Here is a 12,944-nt window from a genome sequence, read left to right as displayed (position 1 = left end):
AAAAAGACTAATTAAGAAGAAGTTATTGTAATAGTCCAGATGAGTCAATATGGTTAGTGTGGTAGCACTGGAGATGGAGACAAGTAGATGAATTTAAGATACATTTTACAGGCAAAATTAACAGTATTTAGTGATAGAATGGAATGAGGAGGTCTGTGAAGGAGTAGAAGATGTAAATACTAACTTTCAGGTTTCAGGGGTCTGGGTTAACTTTGAACATGTTAATTTGAATGTCTCGGAGATATCTGAGTAGAGATGTCATGGAGGCAGTTTAATACACGCATCTAATGCAGAAGAAAAGTCTAGAGATATAAATGTAGGTATTCAGTAGCTAGAGAGTAAACAATACCATGAGTTTTAACAATATTGCTAGGCATAGAAGAGAAAAAGGGTTCAGAACTGTGTCCTGATACCTGCTACATAGAATAGAATGAGCTCGTATAGCAGACTGTGATGACCAAAGAGATATAGGAGAAAAATCATGGAAGGGTAGTGTCACAGAAGTCAGGGAAAAAGAGCATTTCTAGAGGGAGCAGATGGTTAACTGCACCCAGATGTGATGGGAACTGAAAGTATCAGAGAAGAAACTTGAGGGGCGCCTGGCTGGCTCAGTCAGTTAAGTGTCTGCCTTCAGCTCAGGTCATGATCCCAGGGTACTATGATCAAGCCTGGTGTTGGGCTCCCCGCTCAGCGGGGAGTCTGTTTTTCCCTCTCCCTCTGCCCCTACCCCCACTCAAGCTCCTTCTCTCTCTCAAATAAAATCTTAAAAAAAAAAGAAGAAAAGAAAATTGAGTCTGATATACACATTTACAAGTGTATCAGCACATAGAAGATACTTCCATGGAACAAAGGAGATTACTTAAGGAGGGCTTCTAGGTAATCACATAATTTGTAGAAACATCTGTTTTAAGGCAGAAGTCAAGAGACATTATCTGATTGAAGCTGCATGCTTTCTGAATATCTTATTCAAAATGTTTACTTTCCTAGTATGAGATGCTTACCTTCATACCTGGGATCCCAGGAGGTCCCTATTATTAAAAAGAAAAGGATTATTTTATATATATGAGAGGGGTGCGAGCAAAAGAACACACTGCTTTCCAAATACAGTCAATTAAATAGATTGCTGTAGGGTCATTCTAAGTAAACAGTATCTTAGGATACATAAAGATGATATTTATATTAAATACAACAGAATCCTTGCTTTTACCCAGCACAGAGCTGTATTACCAACTTCTTTTTAAAAAGAATCTTTTTATAGTTTACTAGTTTTCAATGTACTACTTTGCTCCACACGAATGGACTGAGCTCACTTTCTACGCTTCTGCTTCTGTCAATTCCTGTGTTCATTATAATCTCAAATTGTATAACTTACTGGAGGACCCTGTAAACCAGGAAAACCGGGACTGCCTGGAAATCCACGTTCTCCCTAGGAGTTAAAAATAAGAGTATGGAAGAACAAGAAACAAAGCATAACTATACCAACAAACAACTTGTCGAAAAGATTCCTGTAAAAGTCTTTCTGAAACATGCCAGGTTGCCAAAAACTCATTATCCTCCCCTTTCCAATTACTTCAATATCAACTGTCCATACCAGTTCAGCTTTCTAAGATACTTTTATCCCTACTCATCAATCCTAATCAGAAATAAAGAAAAAATCTTCTACCCCAGTCATTTCCTTCTGACAAATCCATTTTGAGATGATCACACCAAAGACTCCTGGCCATCATCACATTTAATAGTTAATGATTTATCTCAATTTCCTGCCCATGCATTATATAGATTCTTATTTTAACTGCCCTATCGCATTTTTCTTTTATTGTAAGCTATTTCAAATAATTTTTGCAAAGAGGAAAAGATGGTAAGAAAGAATGCCATTAATATCACCAAAAGGACAATAACAGCAATAGTTCTGGCAATTGCAGGTCATTATGTTTTCTAGGCACCCAATTTTTCTCACTCACTATTGTAAAGTACTAATATGGACACTTGGTTTAGAAAACAAAAGTAAAATTGCTATAGAAGAACCCCAGTGCAGCCTTGTTTCTAATACCTACATGCTATGGTAATCCTAGAGATATCCTTCTCAAAAGCTTAAAAGAGTAAGATTATTACAGCTGTGGACTTTTGAGTTACTTTGTCCAGTATTTCTCTCTCCATCACTTTTTACATATGTAAAAAACTGGCCCAGAGATGTGTACATCAAATTTAGAAGACAGAAAACAAAAGAACCCTTATATTCTGATTCCATCTCTAGGGCTCATTCTATTAGTTTCATAGTAAGCAATATTAAAAAATATTAATCTGAAAGTATACATAATAAATTCCATTTAAAAATTTGTTGCTCACATAATAGGGGGCCTCACACATAAACTAATCATGAGATCTGCTAAGGTGCTGCTTTTTAAAAAGAAAGAAAAGATCCCTTTCATCATATAGCAGACTATATGCATTGTGGATACATTGGTCTTCAAATTTAAAATTTTGGCTAGTGGTCTTTTTGTTGCTCAAGGCATGCTGGCAAATAAACAAATAACCAGAATAGGCACAAGAATGTAGCCCACTTTAAAAGCAATGTTCCATGCAAACTACTCCACATTAGTCCTGTCACTGTAAGGCTGCCCCAGCTGAAATGAAGAACTCATGTAAGCCTCACAAATCCCCATTCCCCAAAAATGTTGTTGTTGGCAAAGGTCACAGTGACCTGGAGCAATATTGGAGGTAAAAATAATTTTATTGCCTTCACGTATATATTGCAACAATTATCACAAAATACAGTCTCCATAATGCAAAATAGTTTGTTCAAGTTATTTTAAATATGTACCCTAATACAACATCTGACACATGCCATTAAGTTAGAAGGATCGAGGATATTTCATGAACAATTCCACAGAACATCATGTGCAAAATGGAAAATGCCAAAAGGATATATAGAAAATAAAAACATTGCATTAATAGACAGGAAAATGAGAAAAGCAAGGGAATAAGAATAGAGGCTATAATAAACAATCTGTCAAAAAAGCAAATTTTTCTCATTTTTTATCCTTGCTATCATTCTATAATAAATTCAAACAGTTGATGAAAGGTAAGAAAAGTGGGTTGGAAAAAGTTTTTCATATGAAAGGTTTTATTTTTCTTTTTAAATATTAAATTCATCATTTTAGCTGATGGAGAAAAGTTTACATTTTGAAACTAATAGTTTATAGTAAAAGTTAATGTCCTGTATTACAGGTAGATTTTTACGATTTTTCTTAAGTTATTAGGCAAGGTAAAAAAATTTCAAAAACATGAATTTTTGAAAACTTACATTGTACCTAGTTTTAAAAAAGGCAAAGGTAATGAATGACATTCATTAAGTATTACTCTTAACAACTAACATAATATTTGAAACTTATATACCCTATTTCCTTTTTAACTCTCATCCTACTTTACACTAAAGTCAAAATAGGATTCAGTAAATAATCTTCAATCCAATGCAATATCTCAGCTGACTATCCATGTCTAAAGAATTATTGATCTTTCAATATATTGAAAATTTTAACACAAAACATATCCTATATATGTCTTAGATGTAAAGCTAAAATATCTCTAATACTCTTCATACTGATTTCCTTAAACTTTAAATTCTATTATTATCAAGTATATTGCCTAAGATTAAGTTGAAAAAAAATCTCACCTTGGTTCCATTGCATCCAGGGATACCTTGAGGTCCTGGGGCCCCATCATGGCCTGGCATTCCCTTTGAAAAGGGTTATAACACATATATAATATTTCTTAGAATACTTTTGAAGGAATTTTCAATTAAAAAGCCAAATTCTACTTACAGGAAGACCTGGTGTCCCTGGAAATCCAGGAAGTCCAGGAGGACCCTATAATAAGAAAGAAATTCCTTGAACCAAACAACAATCAGTAAGAATAAAATTATATCCTACCTAAGGGAGTTACAAAAAGTACATTTAGAATAGCAATGGACAAATGCGTCTCAATGATGATTACCATTCGCTTTCTATATAGAAAAAAAAAAACCCTCCTACATGTATTTGAAAGTCTCTTCCCTGGAAACTATTGAAAAAACTCCTATTTGCACTGTCTTCATTGCACTTAGAAGGAGAGGGCAAATTCATGGAATAAATGTCTTTCCTAAAAGATAAAGTGGTTGTCCCACGTTTGTGATGAATACTGAATTTAGCAGGGGATGGGTAAGTGGCAAATATATCTGTTCCTGCGAACATCAGTGTGATCACTCCAAAAATTCTTCAAATTTCCCTATCAGAATTCGCAAAAATACAAGTTTGACAATATTCTCTGTAGGTGAGACTCTGTGAAAGAGGTACTCTTACACACAGCTAATGGGATTCAAACATCATGGAGAGAAATTTGAAGTAGCTAGCAAAATTACACGGTTTTACCTTTTGAAGCAACCCACTTCTGAGAACCTACCCCAAAGGTACACTAGAAATTATGAAATAAAATCTGAATTTTAAGGTTACTGATTACAGAATTGTTATAACTAAAGTTTAGAAATACCACATAGGGGTACCTGGGTGACTAGTAGGTTGGGCATTTGCCTTTAGCTCAGGACATGATCCTCAAGTCCTGGGACTGAGCCCCACGTTGGGCTCCCTGCTCATTGGGGAGCCTGCTTCTCCTTCTCCCTGCTCATGGATGCATTCTCTGTCCCTCTTAGTCTCTCTCCCTCCCTCTCAAATAAATAAAGAAATAAAATCTTTAAAAAAAGAGAGAGAGAGAGAGAAATGGCTATGGTGAGTGCTGTGAAATATATAAGCCTGATGATTCACAGACCTGTACCCCTGATGCTCACAGCCTGTAACATATAATACATTATATGTTAATAAAAATAATTAAAAGAAATCACCATATAACCATAATTATCACTAAACACTAGGAATATGGGCATGACTAAATAAATTATGGTACATCCACATAATGTAAACCTATGCAGCCCTTAAAAAGAATGAGAAAGATTTCTGTGCACTGAAATATGTAGTAATCTCCAGGACACAATGTTAAGTAAAAGAAACAAAGTGTAAGTAGCATATATAATATGCAACACTTTTATAAGAAGGGTGGAGACACAAAACAGTGAAAAGATAAACAAAAAATTATAAAAATGATTACATCTATCTTTGGGGTAAATATCCAGTAGTGCAATTGAAGGGTCATAGGGAAGCTCTACTTTTAATTTCTGAAGGGATCTCCACAACTGTTTTCCAAAGTGGCTGCACCAACTTGCATTCCCACCAACAGTGTAAGAGGGTTCCCCTTTCTCCACATCCTCTCCAATACACGTTGTTTACTGTCTTGTTAATTTTGGCCATTCTAACTGGTATAAGGTGGTATCTCAATGTGGTTTCAATTTGAATCTCCCTGATGGCTAGTGATGATGAACATTTTTTCATGTGTCTGATAGCCATTTGTATGTCTTCATTGGAGAAGTGTCTGTTCATGTCAAAGATACAGATGTGGTGAAAAGAAGGGCCATCTGTACCCCAGTGTTCATAGCAGCAATGACCATGGTCACCAAACTGTGGAAAGAACCAAGATGCCCTTCAATGGACGAATGGATAAGGAAGATGTGGTCCATATACACGATGGAGTATTATGCCTCCATCAGAAAGGATGAATACCCAACTTTTGTATCAACAAGGACGGGACTGGAAGAGATTATGCTGAGTGAAATAGGTCAAGCAGGAGAGTCAATTATCATATGGTTTCACTTATTTCTGGAGCTAAGAAATAACACGGAGGACATAGGGAGATGGAGAGGAGAAGGGAGTTGAGGGAAATTGGAGGAGGAGATGAACCATGAGAGACTACGGACTCTGAAAAACAACCTGAGGGTTTTGAAGGTGCGGGGGGTGGGAAGTTGGGTGAGCCTGGTGGTGGGTATTATGGAGGGCATGTATTGCATGGAGCGCTGGGTGTGGTACTTAAACAATGAATTCTGGTACACTGAAAAGAAATTTAAAAAATAAAAAATTAAAAAAAATTACGTCTAGTGGGAAAAAGGTAGAGGCAAGAGGAAAAACAATGGAGGGATGGCAAGAATGGGTGGGAAGCATCTCTGACTATACCATTATTAGAAAACAATGTAAATATTTTAAATAATTAAAAATAACAATTAAGAAGAGGTAAAAAGAGAAAACTATTAAAAGTTGAATACAAATGGGAAACAATGAACTTAATATATATTTGGTTGTTGACATAAACCATGCAAAGAAAAAAATTACTTCAAGTACCTTTAAAACAGATATTTCACCTGTACTTTCTTAGTGAAACCAGTCAATTCAAAGAGGAAAAAAGAATAGCAAAGAAATAATGGCACTTAAGAATTCTGTTATTACTACTAAAATTGAAATCATTATTTTGTTCACTTGCAAATTGCTATTTTGAAGCTATCATAGGTATACTGTAGGATAAAGAAAATAATAAATTATATTAATGTTATTAGGAATCGAGATTTTCACGAAAGGGAGGGGAAGGTGGCAGGGGAAAGAGAAAGTATATGAACTCTTTTCACTTTAAGTTTCAATTGGAAGTAATAATATAAACTCATGATATTTTTTCTCTTTAGAAAATACTTTTTTCTTAACTCTGTCAACTGAAAAGACACCAAAATTATAATAGACTACCAGTAGCAAAGAAAACCCCTAACATTAGACTATGGTATCTAAATCATATGTTTTACTAAAAAGAGCCTAGAATCAGATACATGGCCAATTTCAGATCTGGAGAGGAAATGTACAAAATGAGCCTGAGGAGTCCTGTGTCAGAAAGCAAGGAAGTTATCAAAGATCAATACAGTTTTTTCAAAAGGACACAGGACAGGGGCCAACTTAAAGGGATTCCCACAAGCCAAAGATAGGATAATTTTGGCTTCAAAAAGAATAATGAGTATAAGTGACTGGTCCCATAAATTCCATGTGTTTATAATGATAACAAATTCTTAAAACCTTCCTGACCATCACTCAAAGTTGCTGGTGTACTATCTCACTACCCTATTAGAATTCCAGCTGATAAATTAGAATTCTAGCTAATAAATAATTTATAGAATTTTTTTTTAAAGATTTTATTTATTTATTTGACAGAGAGAGATCACAAGTAGATAGAGAGGCAGGCAGAGAGAGAGAGAGAGAGAGAGAGAAGCAGGCTCCCTGCTGAGCAGAGAGCCCGAGGCGGGACTCGATCCCAGGACCCCGAGATCATGACCTGAGCTGAAGGCAGCGGCTTAACCCACTGAGCCACCCAGGTGCCCCAATTTATAGAATTTTTAAAATCACCATTCTGCAACTCTGAACAAAACATAGATCTAGGCAATGATCACCAATGAATACTAAACCATTAGATGAAAGTTGATGAGAAATTCTGATGGCAAAATCAGGCTCATATACCTGAGACGACTGATCAAGCCTAATATCAAAAAAGTGGGATAACATATGTTTGTGCCATAAGATGTAATTCAATAGTAAGTATGCAGCACTATGTATATAGTATTCTTTTTCTGTTTTCTTTCATATTTTGCAGTATAATTTATGTATAGTATAATGCACAAATCTTAAGTACACAGATCTTTCTATATCCCCAGAAAGTTCTCTAGTACCTCTTATAAGGTAACCTCCAGTCTGCATGAAATATGGGAACAGATGAACAATTAAAATGACATCATGAGGGTGCCTGGGTGGCTCAGCCAGTTGAGCATCTGCCTTCGACTCAAGTCATTATCCCAAAGTCCTGGGATTGAATCCAGCATCCCCTTCCCTGCTCAGCGGGGAGTCTGCTTCTCCCCGTCCCTCTGCCCCTCCTCCCACTCATGCACATGCACGTGCACTCTCTCTCTCTCTCTCTCTCTCGCACGCGCGCGCTCACTCACTCGCTCTCAAATCTCTCAAATAAATACAATCTTAAAAATATATAAAAAGAAATAAATAACATCACGAAGAAACAGTCATATCCAGAACATAGAATGAAGCATAATACAAATGACCCAGTTTCTCCAATAGCATAATAAAAGAGGCTTAAGAAACACAGCAACCAAATGCAATATGTGGAACTTGATTGGATCCTGGTTTGAACAAACCTACTGTTAAAGGACATCTACCACAGAAATCTTAATAGGGACTGAGTTTTGAAGTATATTTGAAAAATTATTGCTACTATTTTGAGATGTAATAATGGTATACTGGCCATGTGGCTATCAGTAGACATATTGAAGTATTCATTGGTGGAATGAATGATAAGAGGAATTTACCTAAAAATATTTCCCCAAAATAGTGGTGGGGTATAGATGAAACAAACTTGTCAAGATGCTGCCAACTTTTTTTTTCAGCGTAACAGTATTCATTGTTTTTGCACAACACCCAGTGCTCCATGCAATACGTGCCCTCCCTATTACCGACCACCTGGTTCCCCCAACCTCCCACCCCCGCCCCTTCAAAACCCTCAGGTTGTTTTTCAGAGTCCATAGTCTCTTATGGTTTGCCTCCCCTTCCAATTTTTTTTTTTATAAACATATAATGTATTATTAGCCCCAGGGGTACAGGTCTGTGAATCGCCAGGTTTACATACTTCACAGCACTCACGATAGCACATACCCTCCCCAATGTCCATAACCCCCCTCCCCCTCTCCCAACCCCACCTCCCCCCAGCAATTCCCAGTTTGTTTTGTGAGATTAAGAGTCATTTATGGTTTGTCTCCCTCCCAATCCCATCTTGTTTCATTTATTCTTCTCCTATCCCCCTAACCCCCCATGTTGCATCTCCATATCCTCATATCAGGGTCTTTCTCCGATTAACTTATTTCACTAAGCATGATACCCTCTAGTTCCATCCACATCGTCGCAAATGGCAAGATTTCATTTCTTTTGATGGCTGCATAGTATTCCTTTGTGTATATATACCACTTCTTCTTTATCCATTCATCTGTTGATGGACATCTAGGTTCTTTCCATAGTTTGGCTGTTGTAGACATTGCTGCTATAAACATTCAGGTACACGTGCCCCTTCGGATCACTGCGTTTGTATCTTTAGGGTAAATACCCAGTAGTGCAATTGCTGGGTCATAGGGTAGTTCTATTTTCAACATTTTGAGGAACCTCCATGCTGTTTTCCAGAATGGTTGCACCAGCTTGCATTCCCACCAACAGTGTAGGAGAGTTCCCCTTTCTCCGCATCCTCGCCAAGATGCTGCCAACATTTAAAGATGACTGATGGGCACATGGGCATTCACTGCACTATTCTCTGTACATTTTGGTATGCTTAAAATTTTCCATAGTAAGTCTTTTAAAATTTGGATGTCAGGATTGCCTATGGGCTGAGATGCAAGGATGAGGAACTATCAGGCTACCTATTCCTAAGTACTTCTGAAGTTCTCGTTGAGGGACATAGACTACTCAGGTACTTTCAAATAGGAACTGAAAGAATGGACAAAGTTTTGAGTTTCTTTCCTGTTTATCCAGTTCCCTAAAAAACACCAGGCATGAGTAGCACAACAAACTATATGTTGTCAAGAAGTATACAGCAAACAGAATGTTTTTAATGTTTATGTAAAATTTGTACAGCTACTAAATTTCTGGAGATCAAGGGATCAGAATGTTTAACTGTCTTTGTCACATAAATAAATATGTTATGTCATCACTCATGTACTTTATACCTGTATTAAAGGGCCTTGTCAATCTATGAACACAGAATTTTGGAGCTAAAAAGCACTTGGAGATTGTATTGTTTAACTCTCTAATTTAACAAATGAAGAACCAGAGGCTCAGAAAAGTTAAATATGATTTTCCAAAAGCCAGGGCTATTTTTAACTAGTTTCCCCCAATTCTGAAACACACTGAAAGATATATGTCAACCTAAAAGCTTTTCAGAAAAATTACTCTAAATGTGCACTTCCATTTTGAGACAAATCCTGGTTTTCAGAACATTAACATGAAAAGTTATACATCTTAGAATTGAGAAAATGTTGTATACTTCCACAGTAGTTACTTTTTAACACAGTAGTTTAAATTAGTGCTTCCCAAACTGACTCTCTTCAAGATAACAAAGAAAATTATAATATTTGTAGATGGTACACGAGGAAGGGTACACAACCTAAGGTGATTGCCCCTCTGAACCCAGAGGACTGAGATCACATGGTTGGGAAGTTCTGGTTTAAATGTATGATACATGTTTTTAATAAATTGATAAACTGTTAGAATTTAGCACTTTTGTATTTCTTATCCATAAACTAATTTAAAATCTTACATTAATTTAAGCAGACATCTGGATACATAGATAACTACCAATATACTAAAGAAAGACTAATTGTAGACATATACCAACTCTTATATTTAACTTTTTAAAGACTATATTTCTCTCTTTGCATTTTATTTTATTTATTTTTTTAAGATTTTATTTATTTATTTGACAGGGAGAGAGAGAGGTCACAAGTAGGCAGAGAGGCAGGCAGAAAGAGAGGGGGAAGCAGGCTCCCCGCTAAGCAGAGAGCCCGATGTGGGACAAGATCCCAGGATCCTGAGATCATGACCTGAGCCGAAGGTAGAGGCTTAACCCACTGAGCCACCCAGGCGCCCCTCTCTTTGCATTTTAATATGAGTCTTTTTCAGTTGTCTCACAACACTTCATTTGCTTTTTCTCTGTTTTGACCAACAAAACTTTTGATATACAGCAAGTATCACTTACTCTGATTCCTTTTGGTCCCGGTGGCCCTGGAATTCCATCATCACCCTGAAAAACACAATATATTTAGTTCTTGTTTCTCCAAAAATAGCCCTCAAATAACTAATTTTACATTATAACAATAAGAGACTTAAATTTTTGTGAATCTTTGTGAAAGTGAGAAACTTACATACCTAAGAAAGAAGCATTTATCATTAAGACTGAAAGCACTGAGGTAAGTTATTAAAAAAAAAAAAGAAAGGTCTTCACTTATTGAGAATAAAACTGCTGACATGTAACAGAAACTTTGTATCTGTAAAGTGAACCCTGAAAATCATACAAAACAAAGATGAAATAGTGGTACTGATACTCCTCAAATCATTCATGCATAACCCAAATACAAGCTGAAAATCTGGGCAGTTTCTACATTGTGTCAATCTGCTTGCCATGCTGGTAATAAAGAGTATCATTTCTTTTCTTTTTAAGATTTTATTTACTTCCTTGACAGAGAGAGCGCACACACAGCAGGGGGAGCACAGGCAGAGGGAGCAGAAAATGGAGAAGCAGGCTCGCCGAGGAGGGAGCCTGATGTTGGGCTTGATGTGGGGCTCAATCCCAGGACCCTGGGATCATGACCTGAGCCTAAGGCAGTCACTTAATGACTGAGCCACCCAAGTGCCCCAAATAGCATCATTTCTGAGCTCAAATATGTGCTGCTCTTGAGTCTGCCGTTTTAAATCTTAGCTTTGTTTTATAAGGCACTTTCTACTGGCAGAGCTCAGGAAAGAACGAGCCATAGACTTTCTAAATTTTTTCTGTAGACTCCATGAAAAAGAGGTCTGCCCACCTCTGTGTTAATCTATGTACCCATTTCTAAATTACAATTGAACTGCTGAGAATTTTAAGTCTTGCCTCATTAAGTTTTTATTAACTAGTTTTTTTAATGGAATAAAGAAAACCTAATTCTACTCCAAAAGATGAGCATTTCAGTGGAGTATATAGCTAGTAGGCCACCACCGAAGCTTTTACATAGGTTTTATTAACCTGGGACATCTTGCTTTACACAAGTGGTTTCTGAATTACACAACTCATAACCTTAGAGGTTCCACTGGAGGTTCCTTGAAGCCTATGTCACAGCCCTCCTTCCAACAGCACAGCTCTATTCCTATGTTTTATGTGGGGCTTCCATAAAAATTTTCATTTGGAACAAAGGTTATCTGGTGTATTAGTTTCTTATGCTACTGTTATAAATTACTACAAACTTAGTGGCTTAAAACAATACAATCTTAGAGTTCTGGAAGTCAGAAGTATGGCAGTGGTCTCTGTGGCAGAACCCTGTTGTTTTTTGGAGGTTCTAGGAGGAGAATCCATTTCCTTTTTTCCAGTTTCTAGAGCAGCCAGCATTCCTCAACTCATGGCCCTCTTCAATCTTCAAAGCCAGCAATGGTTGAATGAATCTTTCTAACATTGTATCAATCTGACACTGACTCTTCTGTGTCTCCCTCTTCCACATTTAAAGGACCCTTGTGATTATAGTGGCCCCACCCAGATAATCCAGAATAATCTCTTTACTTTAAGACCAGCTTAATAGAAAATTTAATTCCATCTGCAATCTTAATTTTGCTTGTCTCTATAACCTAACATATTCACAAGTCCTGGGGATTATATCATGGACATCATTAGGGGATAGATATTATTCTGCCTACTATACCCTGCTTTTTAGAAAGTTTAATAATGAACTCTTTCTACAACAGATGCATCTCTAAGGAGATTAAAGTAAATCTAATTCTATTTTAAAACAACCAGAAGGCTGTTTGCTTAATGAATCTTTTTGCATCTTTCCACTAAGGGCAGAAATAAGACAAAGATTCCTTAATACTGTGCTGGTTGTCCTAACCAATATAGTTAAATAAGAGGAAAATGGAAGGGGGCGCCTGGGTGGCTCAGTGGGTTAAAGCCTTTCGCTCGGGTCATGATCCCAGGGTCCTGGGATCGAGCCCCGCGCATCAGGCTCTCTGCTTGGCAGGGAGCCTGCTTCCTCCTCTCTCTCTCTCTGCCTGCCTCTCTCCCTACTTGTGATCTCTATCTGTCAAATAAATAAATAAAATCTTTAAAAAAAAAAAGAGGAAAACGGAGGTATAAAAATTGGAAAGGATGAGGCAAAACTACCACTATTTGCCAATAATATGATTGCATTCAAGGAAAGCAAAGCAAATTACATGAAAAACTACTATAATCAGTAAGGTAATTCAGAAAGATAACAGTGTAATTGT

General features: G+C 36.8%; 1 protein-coding gene across 2 annotated transcripts in view; it reads right to left on the bottom strand.

The window, feature by feature from the left end:
* The window catches only part of COL4A5 (collagen type IV alpha 5 chain), a 250,423-nt gene that overhangs the window by 114,102 nt on the left and 123,377 nt on the right, over window positions 1–12,944 (bottom strand). For both annotated transcript variants that reach the window (XM_045995411.1, XM_045995412.1), the window contains exons 4-8: window positions 10,696–10,740; window positions 3,822–3,866; window positions 3,674–3,736; window positions 1,373–1,426; window positions 1,002–1,028 (exon numbers count right to left, since the gene is read on the bottom strand). In XM_045995411.1, coding sequence (XP_045851367.1) covers window positions 1,002–1,028; window positions 1,373–1,426; window positions 3,674–3,736; window positions 3,822–3,866; window positions 10,696–10,740 — 234 coding nt within the window. The remainder of the gene's footprint in view (window positions 1–1,001; window positions 1,029–1,372; window positions 1,427–3,673; window positions 3,737–3,821; window positions 3,867–10,695; window positions 10,741–12,944) is intronic.

Source organism: Meles meles, chromosome X, assembly GCF_922984935.1.
Source record: "Meles meles chromosome X, mMelMel3.1 paternal haplotype, whole genome shotgun sequence".
NCBI lineage: Eukaryota > Metazoa > Chordata > Mammalia > Carnivora > Mustelidae > Meles > Meles meles.
Note: the sequence above shows the minus strand (reverse complement) of the source record. Positions and strands in the feature narration are given on the sequence as shown.